The sequence below is a fragment of the Aotus nancymaae genome, unplaced genomic scaffold (genome assembly GCF_030222135.1).
Source record: "Aotus nancymaae isolate 86718 unplaced genomic scaffold, 86718_ANA_hifiasm-v0.15.2.pri h1tg000007l, whole genome shotgun sequence".
Taxonomy (NCBI): Eukaryota; Metazoa; Chordata; class Mammalia; order Primates; family Aotidae; genus Aotus; species Aotus nancymaae.
The window spans coordinates 19,921,524-19,937,669 of record NW_026988418.1 but is presented as its reverse complement, the minus strand read 5'-3'; the positions used below and the strand labels follow the sequence as shown (position 1 = coordinate 19,937,669).

General features: G+C 41.1%; 1 protein-coding gene across 1 annotated transcript in view; it reads left to right on the top strand.

Moving 5' to 3' along the window:
• The first annotated feature begins 14,660 nt into the window (after positions 1–14,660).
• The window catches only part of PLPP3 (phospholipid phosphatase 3), an 87,079-nt gene continuing 85,593 nt past the window's right edge, over positions 14,661–16,146 (top strand). The window contains exon 1 of the mRNA XM_012442668.3: positions 14,661–15,469. Within this exon, the coding sequence (XP_012298091.1) occupies positions 15,331–15,469 (139 nt within the window). The 5' untranslated portion in view covers positions 14,661–15,330. The remainder of the gene's footprint in view (positions 15,470–16,146) is intronic.

Genomic DNA, 16,146 nt, shown 5'->3' with positions numbered 1-16,146 from the left:
ACCATGTTGCCCAAGCTGGTCTCGAACTCCACCCACGTTGGTCTCCCAAATTGCTGAGATTACAGGCGTGACCCACTGTGTCTGGCCAAGATACAGACCTACATTAATAAAATGACTTGAAGAACCTAGGTCAAGGAGGGATGACTCCATATCTATAGGTACCACTCTCTCTGTATCTGGTTAGCTGTGCCCTCTCAACTCAATCTCTTTGGGCAACCTACATAATGGGAGAAAATTTTTGCAATCTAGTCATCTGACAAAGGGATAATATCCAGAATCTACAAAGAACTTAAACAAACTGTTTCAGATCACACATTGTGCAACTCTATTTACATGAAACGTCCAGAATAGGGAAATCCATGGAGACATAAAGTAGATTAGGAACTACCTAGGGCTAGAGGGGTTGGAGGAAAGAGGGAGTGACTGCTAATTGGTACAGCGGTCACTGTGGTTTCTTTTAGGGATGATAAAAGTGTTCTAAAATGGGTTGTGGCGATGGTACGTTCTCTGTGCATATACTAAAACCATTGAATTGTATACTATAAGTGGGCGTATTTTATGATATCTGAATTACATTTCTATGTTATATTGCTATAAATCTGTTTTTAAAAGAAGAGAGTAAGGTAACAGAAAGGAGGGGAAAAGACTGGGTACGGTGGCTCACTCATATAATCCCAGCCCTTTGGGAGACCAAGGTGGGCCGATCACAAGGTCAGGAGATGGAGACCATCCTGGCCAACATGGTGAAACCTCATCTCTACTAAAAATACAAAAATTAGCTGAGCATGGTGGCATGCACCTGTAGTCCCAGCTACCTGGGGGGCTGAGGCAGGAGAATCGCTTGAAACTGGGAGGCAGAGCTTGTAGTGAGCTGAGATCACCCCACTGCACTCCAGCCTGGGAGACAGAGCGAGACTTTGTCTCAAAAAGAAAAAAAAAAAAAGAAGAAAGGAGGGAAAAAACATAATAAATGGAGTAGTGTATGTTAAGGTCCCATATTGGGAAGGAACTTAATAGCAATGAGTTGATAGATATCAGAGTACTTATGGTATTAGAGAGAAGGCCAATATCCTTAAGGTATATTAAAAAGTTGGAAAATAAGCTGCAGTTAGATAAGGCCACAGTATGAGGATTTTAAATGTTATTCAGAAGCACCCCCGCCGCCGACAAAAAAAAAGATTTAGAGGGCTTTAAGCTAACAAATGACATAATCCAATTTCCATTAAAAAAAATTCTGTGGCTGGTGTGGAGAGAATTAGAAGTGGGAAAGTGTAGAGACTGGGAGAGCAATTAAGTTATTGTAGTGGACTAGGAAGAAAGGATGGTTGAAGTAAAGGCAGATATAAGAAATGGACTTTGGTGTCTATTTTGGAAAAAGAATCAGTGAAAGTTTGCAGACTGAGTGGACGTAGGGCATGAAGGATATGAACAGATGGAGAGATCCCACTTATTTAGATTGAGAAATCCTGGGGGAAGAGTCGTTTTAGGCGTAGTTCTGGATAAGCTAAATTTGAGATGCATTTGAAAACAACCAATTAGACACATACATCGATAGTCTGATATATGGTTTAGATTGGGTTTAAATATTGGCTCTGCCATTTACTAGCTATGTGACATTGAAAATCATTATTATTTTTCCTGATTCCGTCATCTGTAAGATGGAGATAACGTAACCTACAGTAGCCAACTAATAATCTACTGGCTTATCACAGCTTGTTGGTTAAAGGCACAGACTCTGAACCTCCAGCTGCCTGCATTTGGAGCCTGGCTCTGTCCTGAGTATAGTTGTATGATCTTGAACAAGTTACTTAATCTCTTTAAGTCTCATTTTCTTAATCCCAAAATAGGGATGATAATAATAGCACCTATCTCACATGGTTGTTGAATAAGATACGCATTAAATAATATATGCAAACTGCTTGGGGCTGGCACATAGTAAACAGAAGTAAGTGGTAGTTAATGCTATTATCTCACTGAGTTGATATGAAGAGATAATACATATGAAAGGAACCGGCATGTATTAGATAATCAAAGAATGTTACTAAGGTTTCCTTCCTTATTTTTCACCTGAATTTTGTCTTAATTAAGCTTTTCACTTTTATTTGAACGAGGTTAACCTGGACATTTTCTCAGTATAGTAAAGCCTAGTAAATTGCCCACCAGTGGGCCAGGTGTGGTGCCTGTAATCCAAGCACTTTGGAGCCCAAGGCGGGTGGATCAACCTGAGATCGGGAGTTCAAGACCAGCCCGACCAACATGGTGAAACACCATCTGAAAAAAAAAAAAAGAAAAGAAAAAAAAAATTACCACCAGTTTAAGATGCAAGGTAAAAGCCAATAAATATTGCCACAGGAGAGGAGAATGAGAAAAGGATGTCTGAGTGGGGAGGGACAATCCAGGTTGGGGAGACAGAAAGCAATCAGCAAATATGAACAGTGAACCAGACTGTATAATTCCTGAGAACAGTGGGGTTGGTTTGGAACATGGGCTGCTATGAGATGAACCCCCCACAGCCGTCTGTTTCATCTAATGAATAACAATGAAGCAGGCCTCCTCAAATAAGGACACTAATTCAACAGTATCTAAAAGCATCACACACTCTGCCTGAGACCTTTGTGTGTGTGTCATCCCCATGAGTCCTTGATTCATTCACTCACTTGCTCATTTATTTATTTTCTAATTTATTCAACAAATATTTACCAAGCACCAAGCATCAGGGAGAAAGAAGGGGGGAAAAGACGACTGTTCTTAGGTCAGTAGAGTATGAAAGATAGTGGGGGAAGACAGGAAAGAAACAAACAAGTAGATATACAGTGTCAGATAAATTCTATGGAGAAAAATAAAGCATGGGGGTCAGAGGAGATGCAGAAACAGTGAGCATAGTGAAGGTCTGAAGAAGGGGAGCATGCCAACAGAGGGAACATTTCATGCAAAGACCCCACTTACTATGTCTGTGTCATTCTCGATTTCATTTTTCCATCCTGCAAAATTTAGGGAAACAGAAACGTTTCACTGGGCTGAGGAAGATAATGTTCTTAGTATTAGTTTCTAGGGCTGCTGTAACAAATTACCACAAGTTGGGTAACTTACAACAACAGAAATATGTTAACTTACAGTTCTCAAGGCCAGCAGTCCAAAATCCAGCAGGGCTACATTCTGTCAGGGAGCTTCTGGAAAGGGCCCATTCCTTGCCTCTTTCAGCTTCTGGGGGTTGTATCAGCATTTCTTGATGCATTTCCTCAATCTCTGCCTCTGTCTTCACGTGGTCTTCTCTGGATGTCCATGTCTTTTCTTCTGTCTCTTACAAGGACATTTATCCTTGGATTTAGAGCCCATCTGAGTAATTCAGGATGATCTAAAGGTCCTTAATGTAATTACATCTGCCAGGACTCCTTTTCAAACAAGGTCACAGATTCTGGCCATTAGGATATAAACACATCATTTTGGAGGCTACCATTCAATCCACTACACTCAATAAAGGTGTTTTAGTTCTTGTTTGTCCATGTTACGAGCTTTCTCATGTTTCTCATCTTTTTTCTCCGAGTTGAAAAGTTGTCTTTTAGAAGTGTTTTTTCTTTTCTTTTCCTTTCTTTTTTTCTCTCTCTACCTTCCTTCCTCCCTCTCTCTCTTTTTCTTTCTTGGAGTGTCTATACAGACATAAGTGAAGTAGATGACTGAGAATTATCTGAGATAGAGACATTCATACGGCCATAGCCATTAATGCAGTTCAAGGGCAAAATCATGTTGGCATGTTTGGGAACTGCAATGAGTAAGTAGGTTAAAATTTCAGAATAATTAGTTATTTCTCTGTTGGCCAAACAGCAAATGGATAAATATAACCGATGTTCACAATTTGGAAAATTGAAGAAATTCTTCTATTTATCTCTTTTCCCATTCATATTATACGTAGTTAAGTTGCCATTCTTATGCATACTTTCATTTATACTTTTTCTACTTTTTTACACTTGAAGTCTTTGTTGCAGTATAACATATGTGCAATAGGTGCAAAAGCTTTTTGTTCACGTATTAATTTCAAACTGTTAATTTTTACATATCTGTATACTCATGTAACCATCACACAAATCAGACATTCAGAAGGCTTCTTCCCACTTAACAATCCCCTCCCCAAAGGTGACCACTATTCTATCTAGTTCTATCACCATAGACAAGTTACCTGTGTTTGAACTTCTAAAGTGATATAGTATGTACTCTTGTGTGAGTTTCTTTTTTTTTTGTTGACATATGTCTGAAAGATGCATCCAAGCTCTTCTTTGTGGCTGTGGTTTATTTTTTCAGTACTGCATACTATTTCACTGTGTATGACATATATTTATTCTAATTTGTGCTGTTTTCATTTGTGTATTATCATGAATAAAGCTGCTATGGACCTTATTGTACAAGTCTTTTAGTAGACATGTGTCCTCATTTTTGCTAGGCTTACTCCTAGGAGTGGAATTGTTGGGCCATCAAATAGACATAGGTTTAGTTTTAGTAGATTTTATCCAAGAGTTTTCCAAAGAAGCTATGGCTATTACCTCTCCAGTTGGCCCATAACCTCACTATTTGATATTGTCAAGCTTCTAACTTTCAGCCATTCTGATGGGTATATAGAGGTATGGAGTGGTATTTCATTGTAGTTTTAATTTGCATTTCCCTAATGTCTAATAATGTTGAGCGCTTTGTCATTGTATATTGGTCATTTGTATATCCTCTTTTGTTAACTGCCTATTCAAGAATTTTGCCCCTCCCATTTTTTTAAAAACGACACCATCACCACATTGTTGGTTGTCTGTCTTTTTCTTACTGATTTGTAGGAGTTTTTTTATATGCTCTGGATATATGTTCTTTTAGTGAATATATGTATTGTTCCAATTTGTGGCTTACCTTTTCATTTTCTTAATTTTATGTTTTAGGAGTCAGCAAATTTTTTTGGTAAAAGGCCAAATAATAAATATTTTAGGTTTTTCAGGTCATGTGGTCTCTATTGCAACTACTCAGCTATGCCATTGTAGTGCAAAAGCAGCTATAGACAATATGTTACTAAATAAGCATGGATGTATTCCACTCAAACTTTATTTATGAACACTAAACTTTGAATTTTATATACATTTCACATATCATGAAATATCATTCTTCTTTTGATTGTTTTTCAGCCATGTAAAAATTTAATAATTATTCTTAGTGCACAGATTGTACAAAGAGACTTGACAGGCTGGATTAAGTTTATAGTCTGATATGGTTGGGCTGTGTCCCTACCCAAATCTCATCATGAATTGTAATTCCCATAACTCCCATGTGTCATGGGATGGACCAGGTGGAAATAATTGAATCATGGAGGCAGTTTCCCCCAACCTGTTCTCATCATAGTGAGTTAGTTCTCACAAGGTCTGATGGTTTTATAAGGAGCTTTGCCAGGCCCCCACTCGATCTGTACTTCTCCTTGCTGCCACCAAGTGAAGAAGGATGTGTCTGCTTCCCCTTCAGCCATAATTGTAACTCTTCTGAGGCCTTCCCATCACTGTGGAACTGTGAGTCAATTAAACCTCTTTCCTTTATAAATTACTGTCTTGAGTATGTCCTTATAGCAGTGGGAGAACAGACTAATACAAAGTCCATAGTTTGGCAGCTCTGGTGTATTTTATAAATACAAATTATGAATTTTAATGAATTTCAGTGTATCAATATCTTCTTCGTCATCAGTGCTTTTTTATTCCTATTTAAGAAATATTTGCCTATCCCAAAATCATGACTATATTATCCTTCATCTTATTCTAGAAGTTTCATTTTATTATTCATGCTTATGTCTATGATCCATCTGGAATTAAGTTTTATGAATCATGTAAAATAGAGGTTTCACACATCTGTTTCCATGTACTTAAGTTATTATGCATCTTTTTCAACTTTGTTATGCAACTATGACTTATCTGTTCATTGAAGCTTTCCCTGATACCCTTACCTTGAGCTTGCAGCTTTCCTCTAGTCATTCTTCCAACAACTACTGTTTGAAGCCTTATTATGTACCATGTTAGGCACATGGTGTGGTTTGTGCCTGAAGAAAATTACAGTTTTTTTTAAGAAAACAATTTAAACTTTACAATGAAATATGATAATATTGCAAGTATTTGTTCACGTTTTTCTAAAAATTAGTTATTTGAAGAAAGAGGTCATAGCATTAATTTGATTATCTCTAGTACCTAGCATAAATCCTAGCATAGAGAAAAGGTGATTATGCAATTTGATGAATAATTAAATGAGCAAATAGATACACATACATATACACTGAATAAATATACACATACGTATAGAGTGAGTGTCTCTCTCTCTCTTTCTCTCTCTCTCTCTATATATATATGCATATCACATAGACAAACAACCCTCCACTTTTTCCTCCCAGATGCACACAATTAAAGTACCACTTCAGAAACCACTAATCTTTTTCCCGTGTGCCTTAAATCAGGTGTCCCCAACCCCCAGGCCACAGATCAGTAGTGGTGTATAGCCAGTTAGGAACTGGACTGCATAGCAGGGGGTGAGACACCAGCTCGCAAACAAAGTTTCATCTGTCTTTACAGCTGCCCCTGAGGGCTTGTATTACTCCCTGAGCTCTGCCTCCTGTCAGATCATCCATGGCATCAGATCCTTAAAAGAGCACAAACCCTACAGTGAACTAGGCTTGCAAGAAGGAGAATCTAATGCCTGATGATCTGTCACTGTCTCCCATCACTCCCAAATGGGACCGTCTACTCACAGGAAAACAAGCTCAGGGTTCCCAATGCATAATAATAGAAATAAAGTACACAGTCAATGTAATGTGTTTGAATTATCCTGAAACCATCCCCTGGCCCCTTCCCTGGTCCATGAAAAAATTGCCTTCCAAAAAACCAGTCCCTGGTGCCAAAAAGGTTGGGGACTGCTGCCTTAGACAGACAAAGTTTATTCAATATAGATTAATGACTAACATCTTAGCCTTTTCACAAGATGGCACCAAAGATGAAGAAGGAAGCTTTTGCCCCTCCTGAAGCTGATGCCAAAGCAAAGGCTTTGGCCACAAAAAAAAAGAAGATCCATACATCACCCTCTTTCTGGTAGCCCAAGGCACTGTGGTTCTGGAAGCAGCCCAAATGTCCCTGGATGAGCGGTCCCAGGAGAAACAAGCTTACTCACTCTGCCTCATCGGCTCCACTGACCACTGAGTCAAGAAGATAGAAAACAACATCACAATCAAGATGGATTGATGCATAACATGATAGATATGTTCTCAAACAAGTATAATAGGGCCAGGCACAGTGGCTTATGCCTGTAATCCAGCACTTTGGGAGGCCAAGGAGGGCAGATCATGAGATCAGGAGATAGAGACCATCCTGGTTAACACGACAGTGAAACTCTGTCTCTACTAAAAATACAAAAAATTAGCCAGGCATGGTGGCATGCACCTGTAGTCCCAGCTACTCAGGAGAATCGGGTGGACGTTGCAGTGAACTGAGATTGTGCCACTGCACTCCAGCCTGGGTGACAGAGTGAGACTCCGTCTCAAAAATAACAAGTATAATAAAGTATTAATGGTGGATTCTAGAGAGTGGGCATATGAATGCTCATCGTAAATTATTTTCAGCTTTTCTGTATATTTGAAAGTCTTCGTAATAAACTATAAAGGAAGTAATGTGTAAACAGAAAAAAAGAAAACAATGATACACTTGGGTTCATTGTGGATGCCAAAGCCAAAAACAAGCACCACATCAAACAGGCTATGAAGGAGCTCTATGACACTGATGTTGCCAAGGTCCACACCCTGATCAGGCCTGGTGGAGAGAAGAAGGCATATGTTCAATTGCCTCCTGATTTACAATGCTTCAGATGTTACCAACAGAACTGGGATCATCTAAGCTAAGTCTGGCTAATTCTAAATATTCGCCAGAAAAATAATAATTTTAAAATAATAGCAATAGGCTGGGCACAGTGGCTCATGCCTGTAATCCCAGCACTTTGGGAGGCCAAAGCAGGCATATTACCTGAGTTGGGGGGTTTGAGACCAGCCTGACCAATATGGAGAACGCCCATCTCTACTAAAAATACAAAATTAGTCAGGCATAGTGGTACATGCTTGTAATCCCAGCTACTCAGGAGGCTGAGGCAGGAGAATGGCTTGAACCAGGGAGGTGGAGGTTACAGTGAGCTGAGTTCATGCCATTTGCACTCCAGCCTGGGCAACAAGAGCAAAACTCCATCTTAAAATAATAATAATAATAATAATGATAATAATAATAATAATAATAAAGACTTGAGGGCTCCTATCTCAGACTGTCTGGGTTCAAATCACCTGCCTAGGCTCTACACCTAGCAGTTAAACAGTTACTTAACTTTCCTGTGCTCCAGTAGCCTCATCTGTAAAATGGAAAAACCTTCCTCACAGGGTTGTTAGGAATTCTAAAGGAGTTAACACTTATAAAATAATTAACACATAAAGTTTCATTGAGTACACAAATTTTTGTGTTTTATTCACTGCCTTATCCCTAGCTTATAGAAGAGTGGTACGTAGCAGATGCTCAATACATTTCTATTGAATGAATAACCAATATGTGGATAGTCAAAATCTACTAACTGTTGGCTATTATTTTATGTATGCTATAAAAGTTTTTTTTTTTTTTGAGACAAGAGTCTTTCTCTGTAGCCAGGCACCAGGCTGGAGTGCAGTGGCACAATCACAGCTCACTGTAATCTCTCCTCCTGGGTTCAAGCAATTCTCCTGCCTCAGCCTCTCTAGTAGCTGGGACTACAGGTGCAGGCCACCCCGCCCAGCTAATTTTTGTATTTTTTGGTAGAGACGGGGTTTCACCATGTTGCCCAGGATGGTCTCGATCTCTTGACCTCGTGATTTGCCCGCCTTGGCCTCCCAAAGTGTTGAGATTACAGGCGTGAGCCACTGCGCCTGGCCTATAAAAGTTCTTAATTTTCATTTCAGTCATTCTCCATCCCCCAATTACTGCCATTTTCACTTTGGGAGTCATGGCATTTTCCTATGATGACACAAGGTGGCAGCATGAGTCTCCTTTTAAGTTATCAGCCACGCTCTAGTTTGACCAGTTTTGGAGATTTTCTGAATCATCTTTATTTGCAAGTTCCTCCATCCATTCTAGATTCTTTTTTTTTAATGAACAACATTATCTGTTTGAATTGCCATAAGATTAGCTGTTAACTGCTCTAATTTCTAGCTAAGAGAAGATTACTACTTGTAAAAAGGTAAAAAATGTTGACATGAATCCAAGACTGTTTTTCAGTACCACTACAATTTTGTGTTCTTAAAGCTCCCTTTTGTAACAAAAAACTGCTTGACAAATTATGAAACCAAACGTGTTTCCGAGACACAAGGTGCAACAATATTGTTCCCTTCCAAGCCTGTAAGAAATTAAAAACAAGATACAACTTCCTCTCTGTCTCTTTACTAAAGATATGAAGCTAATTCTTCAGTCCCTCTAAGTAACTCTGTGAATTCACTGTTGAACAGCAGAAATTTCTGAGCACTTTGAGTGTGAGACCTTGTGGGATAAAGAAAAGAATCGTAGTTTAGAAATTAAAAGACCTGGATTCTAGTGGTTCTTGAGGAATCTCCTCACTTCCAACTTTAATCAAATCTCCTATCTTTCCAAGATTCAGTTTCCTTATTTCAAGGATAATAATCTCCACCTTACCTATTCGAAAACGAGATCAGTGAATGTAAATAGCATTATAAACTGTAAGAAGTATAACTGTATCATAAAATTATAAACTGTAAAGCATTATACACTTAACCCTGCATGACCTAATGGCAGAATCATTTTCATTTTACTTATGGGGAAAACCAGTTCTATCCAGTTAAATGAGCTTGCCTCAGTTTTCTCATCTGTAAAATGGGACTAATGATAGCAACTCCACCTACTTCAGTGAGTTGTAAGGATAAAATAAGATAATAGATGTGAAAGTGCTTTTAAAATGAAAGTACTCTCACTTGTACTCTCACAAGATTATTAGCTTAAGCAAATAGCTTTTCTTGGATTTTGCAAACAATTCTGAAGAAAACAATGTATAAGTAAATCATTCAAGAAAATAAGTATTTTGAGTTATTACTTTCTGAAACCTCAAGAAATTGCATATTTTTAAAAGACAGTAGTTGAGAGGCCGAAGATGTTATTTTATTCAGGGAAGGGTGACCAATTAAACGGTATATTCAAGGTGATACTTGATACATGCTTTTAAAATAGCTGTATTTAAATGAGGTATTTTGTAGAAATAAAGTGTTCATTGAAAATATTAACATTCAACTTGGCCAGATGCAGTGGTTCACACCTGTAATCCCAGCACTTTGGGAGGCCAAGGTGGGTAAACTGCTTGAGGCCAGGAGTTCAAGACCAGCCTGTGCAACATAGTGAAACCCCGTCTTTACTAAAAATACTAAAATTAGTCAGACGTGGTGGCCACGTTTGTAATTCCAGCTACTCAGGTGACTGAGGCACGAGAATCACTTGAACCCACAAGGGTTGCCTTGAGCCGAGACTGCACCACTGCATTCCAGCCTAGATGACAGAACAAGACTCTGTCTCAAAGAAAAAACAAAATTAACATTCAAATAATATTTATTGATTGCCTATTGTGTACCAGGCATTTTCAAATGTATTATTTCATTTTATCATTTTTAACCTACCTCAGAACTAGAGAAAAATGTCAGCCCCATTTAAAAGTTGCGGAAACTGAGGTTCAGGGAGTTTACGCAGCTTGCCTCCGGCCAAATAGCAGAACCAAGATTTTCCGACCTCCAAACCCCTGCCCCTTCCTGACTTTTCTCAGGAGTATTACTGTAGATGTTTCTATTCAGTCCTCTGGAAGCACTCGTGATATCAAATCCAACACTTGTAGCAGCAAGCTAGCAATTTTTGTTTAGTAAAAACCAGAGGTGGAATGTATATATAACAGTTTGAAAGAATCTGGATAAACAGACGCTTCTTAGCCAAAACATCTATGTCTTCTTAAGTTAATTTTAATGGCTTAAGAAACGTGGGCTCTTACCTTTTGACTATACAATTTTATATAAAGGGACTCAGCAACTTTTCTTTCTTTTTTTTTTCTTAAGACGATGTTTCACCATGTTGGTCAGGCTGATCTTGAACTCCCAATTTCAGGTGATCCACCCGCCTTGGCCTCCCAAAGTGCTGAGATTACAGGCATGAGCCACCGCGCCCGGCCTTCAGCTACTTTTCTCTTATTTTCAGAATCAATTCATCCCTTTTCAAAAATAAAAATTATTCATTGTTAAATGTTAGGAGTCAAAAGGAGAGAGGAAGAAAATTATGAGGGAACGAGAGATCTTAGAAATGAAGGTCATTTAAATCTGTTGGGAGTTATCAGTTATTTAAGAATGATGTGCTGTAGTTGCCACACGTAATAAGTTATCTTAAAAAGGCATTTATCCCTGCTGATGTTATAGTGTTTATACAGACCAATTTAATCACAGGATGTCATTTTAATGTGTGAATTTTGGTAAGTTTGTTTGCCAGAAATTCTAATTACTTAATTACCTTGAAATGACACCATTCTAAATTATCAAGTCTGTTCTGTTGCATTTTATTTGGTGGCAAGATTATGCAAGTTTAGGGTTTAAGGTGAAGAGGCCTTCAAATTTATACGTCTGGTTAGGTTGCTTTATTTCCCATTACCTAAAGAATGATATTGACATTATATTTTATTACTTGTTCAAATCAGTTTTATAATAACAAGTATTTGTAGCAGTCCCTTGAAGAGTTATCGAAATATAATACCTGTTTGCATAGAACTACATAAATCAATTAACACTATGATCTTTTAGTTTAAATCAATTAACACTATGATCTTTTTAGCCCACAGAGCCTTATAAATGGAAATACAAACTCTTATTTAAACGTTCGTTAATTTTCTCTTTTATCTGCTTTTAAAATAACAGACATTTTGAGACAGTCTCCCTCTGTTGCTCATTCTGGAGTGCAGTGTCGTGATTTGGGCTCACTGCAACATCCGTCTTCCCAGTTCAAGTGATTCTCGTGTCTCAGCCTCTGGGAGTAGCTGGGACTATGGGTCTGCGCCACCACACCCATATTTTTAGTAGAGGTGAGGTTTCACCATGTTGGACAGGCTGATCTCAGAGTCCTGGCCTGTCTCGGCCTCCCAAAGAGCTGCGATTACAGGCCTGAGCCACCGCGCCCAGCCAGTCTGACTTTTAAAAATATGTTTATTCTTAAACTAATAAAAGTCATTTCACAGATAAGGAAAAGCAGACAGGAAAGATACAGGGAGGTACCTATACAATTCATGTAGTCACTATGTCTTTCTTTGGCTTAGGATTTCACCACTATTTCTTGCAATATCAGGGTCAAGACTCTCCCCTCTCCCCTCAAGGAGTTAACAATCTTTTAGGGACAAATTATGACCACTTGCAAGTAAAAAGAGCCACTATATTCCACTGCACATGACCCTGTCTCATTATTTCACTTTGCAAGTAGTTTGATTATTTGCAAAGTGAATTAATAAAATAGAGTTGTGTCCAGTGGAATATAGTGGCCATCGGAGGCACAGACACTCAAGGTCTTCAGTGCTCAAAAGAGGAAAAGATCAGTGAGGCCTGAAGTTTCAAGAAAGCTTGTTTTTACATTGGAATTCCAAAAGCATGGTTTGGTGACTAAGAATTTCAAGGTTGATTATAATTACAAAGAGGGTTGAGTAGGCAAAGACCCTGGAATCCTGAATTCTTCTTAGAATGTCAATAATTATGACATGGGCCTTGTTTTGTTTCTGTTCTTTTAACATTTCAAGAGAAGGTGATTCTCAATAAAAAGCTATCTCAAAAATCTGTCTTCTTAACTACCCTGGCTTTTACCTGTGCTATTTGAATTGAGAGTGCTGTGTCTGATTTGCGATGCTTCAGCTCCAAAACTGATTGGGAGAGTCCAATCTTCTTGCTTCCAGAGGATAGCGATGTTGTCTTTCTTCACCAGCCCCACTTACTAACGTGTCCCAACTTGACTTAATTCAGTACACAGCAAACCCTGTGCTATATACTAGAGAGATGCCGTGGTGCTGGTAATCTACACAGCTTGCTAGTTTTTACCATCTAACACCAAATCAGACTGAGATAAGTGTTACAAAAGAGTTATAAGCAAAGTGTTGACAGTGAAGTTAATTCCGTGCAGGAGTCAAGAAAGGACTCAGAGAGGAGGTGACATTTCAGAGGCTATGAAAACAAGATAAGCATTTCTCTAACTAGAGGAGGAAAGGGTATGCATTATAGGCAGAATGTGTAGGGGAGGAGGGGTGTGGGGTGTGGAGTGTGAAAGGATTGTACGAAAAAGGACAAGTGGTTGATGGTGGCTGTGTATAGTTATCAAGACCCAAACAAGTCAGTGTAAGAAAGAACATGATTCATGTGATGTATCAAAAACCTACAACTGTTTCCATTTCTGGATGCACACAAAGAAGTATCTGGAAAAAAAATCCATTTATTGTCCACTGTGCCCAGCTCCATGCTAGGCACTATAGAAGATACAAGGGAAGGCCCTTGCCCTGGAAATATTTATTCTCTATCTGGAAGAAAGAGTAACTCACATACAATAATTAAAAATAAGATGCCAGCCTCCAAGGAAAAGTGTTAGATTGTCTGAAACTCAAGCAGGGAGCATTTTGGCTGCCCTGGAATTCTCCATAGTAGTACAGGTACTCTTGGGGCCAGCAGAGGGGTTGGATGGCCTGGGACTTCTTCACGCAGAAAAAAGGTAATGGCTAACCCTCCTGGCGCACCTTCTATGTACTGGGCACTGTTCCAGGAGCTTACACAGATTAATTAAGTTTTCACAGCCAACCTATATGGGAAGGAACAGTGATTATCTCTATTTATATATGGGGAAACTGAAGCACAGAGTAACAGGATTCAAATCCAGGAGAAGTGGTTCTACAATTGTGCAGTCTTTTTCATTTTAGTATTCTCAAAATCTAGCACAGTACTGGGTGTTAAGATCTTAAATAAACATACAAACAAAAAACCAGTTTCCCTTGAAAATTATATTTTCAGAGGTCCGGCGCCGTGGCTCACTCCTGTAATCCCAGAACTTTGGGAGGCCGAGGCGGGCGGATCACGAAGTTAAGAGATCAAGACCATCCTGGCCAACATGGTGAAACCTCGTCTCTACTAAAATACAAAAATTAGCTGGGCGTGGTGGCGCGCGCCTGTAGTCCCAGCGACTCAGGAGGCTGAGGCAGGAGAATCATTCGAACCCGGGAGGCGGAGGTTGTAGTGAGCTGAGATTGCGCCACTGCACTCCAGCCTGGAGACAGAGCAAGACTGCCTCAAAAAAAAAAAAAAAAAAAAAAGAAAGAAAAGAAAAAGAAAATGATATTTCCAGGATAATATAATTCAAGTCACAATAAAGACCTGAAAGCCTCAGTTTGTAAGGGAGAAAAAATGCATTTTAACTGTACAGTCCTAACTTTTGCTTGACTCAAGGCCAGCAAGAAAATGTTTCTTTTTATTTATATAGTTTTTTCCTTTTGTGACAATTTGGTGTTTCTGAACGCTAGGGGCTCCCGGATTCTCTGGTTTGAGAGTAACTTTTCCTTTTAGGACTTTTTTTTTTTTTTTTTTTTTGAAGGGGGTGGGGGAAAATGTGGCCTTATTTATCCTACGTCTTAGGCAGCTTAAGGAAGGGGCTGTGCTTTCTGAATCCCATCCGAGCCAAGTAAGGAGGTCCCTCTCTCTCTCTCCCCACCCCACGTCTTCTCTTTTTAAAGGACCTCGTGAAATAAAAGTGCAGAAAACAAACCCAGGCGATCACAGCAGCAGCCGCCGCGGCAGCAGCACCAACAGCAGGAGGAGCAGGAGGATCGGGAGGAGGAGAAGGAGGAGGAGGAGGAGGAGGAGGAAAAGTTGGAGTTAGGGCAGGCGCTCCGGAGCTGCTGGACTCAGCGCAGCTCCCATTCATTAAGGAACCAGCTGCGGAGGAAGGTGGCGGAGCGCCCGCGCTGCCCACTCGCTCGCTCGCGCACTCAGACGCGCGCCAGCCCAGCGCGCCCCAAGCAGCGCAGCTCTGCAAAAGTTTCTGCTCGGGATCTGGCTCTCTACCCCTTGGACTTTCGAACGATTTAGGGTTGAGAGGAAAGCAGAGGCGCGCAGGAGGAGCAGAAAACACCACCTTTTGCAGTTGGAGGCAGGCAGCCAGGGCTGCACTCTCGCCGTAGCGCCCGGAGCCGGGGCCGACCCGCCACTCTCCGCAGCAGCCTCGGGCGCCTGGGTGTGTGGCTGCTGTTGCGGGACGCGAGGCTCGCGCCGCAGCCAGCGCCATGCAAAACTACAAGTACGACAAGGCGATCGTCCCGGAGAGCAAGAACGGCGGCAGCCCGGCGCTCAACAACAACCCGAGAAGGAGCGGCAGCAAGAGGGTGCTGCTCATCTGCCTCGACCTCTTCTGCCTCTTCATGGGTGAGCCCAGCTCCGTGTCCCTCGGCCCCTCGGCCCTCGGCCCTCGGCGCGCGTCCCAGCCCAGCCCGGGGCCGCGCTGCACTGTCAGCTCCGCGGGGCCCCTGCAGCTTTCCTGGGGAGCCTTCGCGCCGCCTGTGCCCGAGGCCCCCACCCTCCCCGATCCCACTGACTTCCAGGCCTGTACTTGAGTGGGTCTGGGCGTGCTTGTGCGTTCGCGGGCAACTGTAAACCAACTCCATAAAAGTCATCTCCAGGCTGGAAGCCCGGGCGGAAACCCGAGGAAGGTGTGGGTTCGTCCTTTTAGCGTAGGGGAAGTTGGTTGCGCCGTGCTCTGGAGCCAGCTTACAGCTGGTCGCCTTCCATCCGAGTGAAATGGATCGCCCGGAGAGCCCGGCTCCTGCCGGGAGCCGAGCTGCCTTCCCACGGCTCCATGTAAACATCCAACCCTTCCGCCTTTGCTGCCCAGGCTCGCCAGACTGGCAAGCCAGCCTTGTCACTTGCTTCCCTCGTGGAAGTGCTCTCCCCGGGCTTGGTGCTGGGCACGGCTTCGGCAATCACTTCAGTGCCTACTGTGTGCCAGGTGGTAGGCTGTTTCACGGGCAACAGTTTTAGCTCGCCCACCCCCTAACTCGGTGCAGCAGGGGTGAGGAGCCCCATTTCCCAGATGGGCACACTGA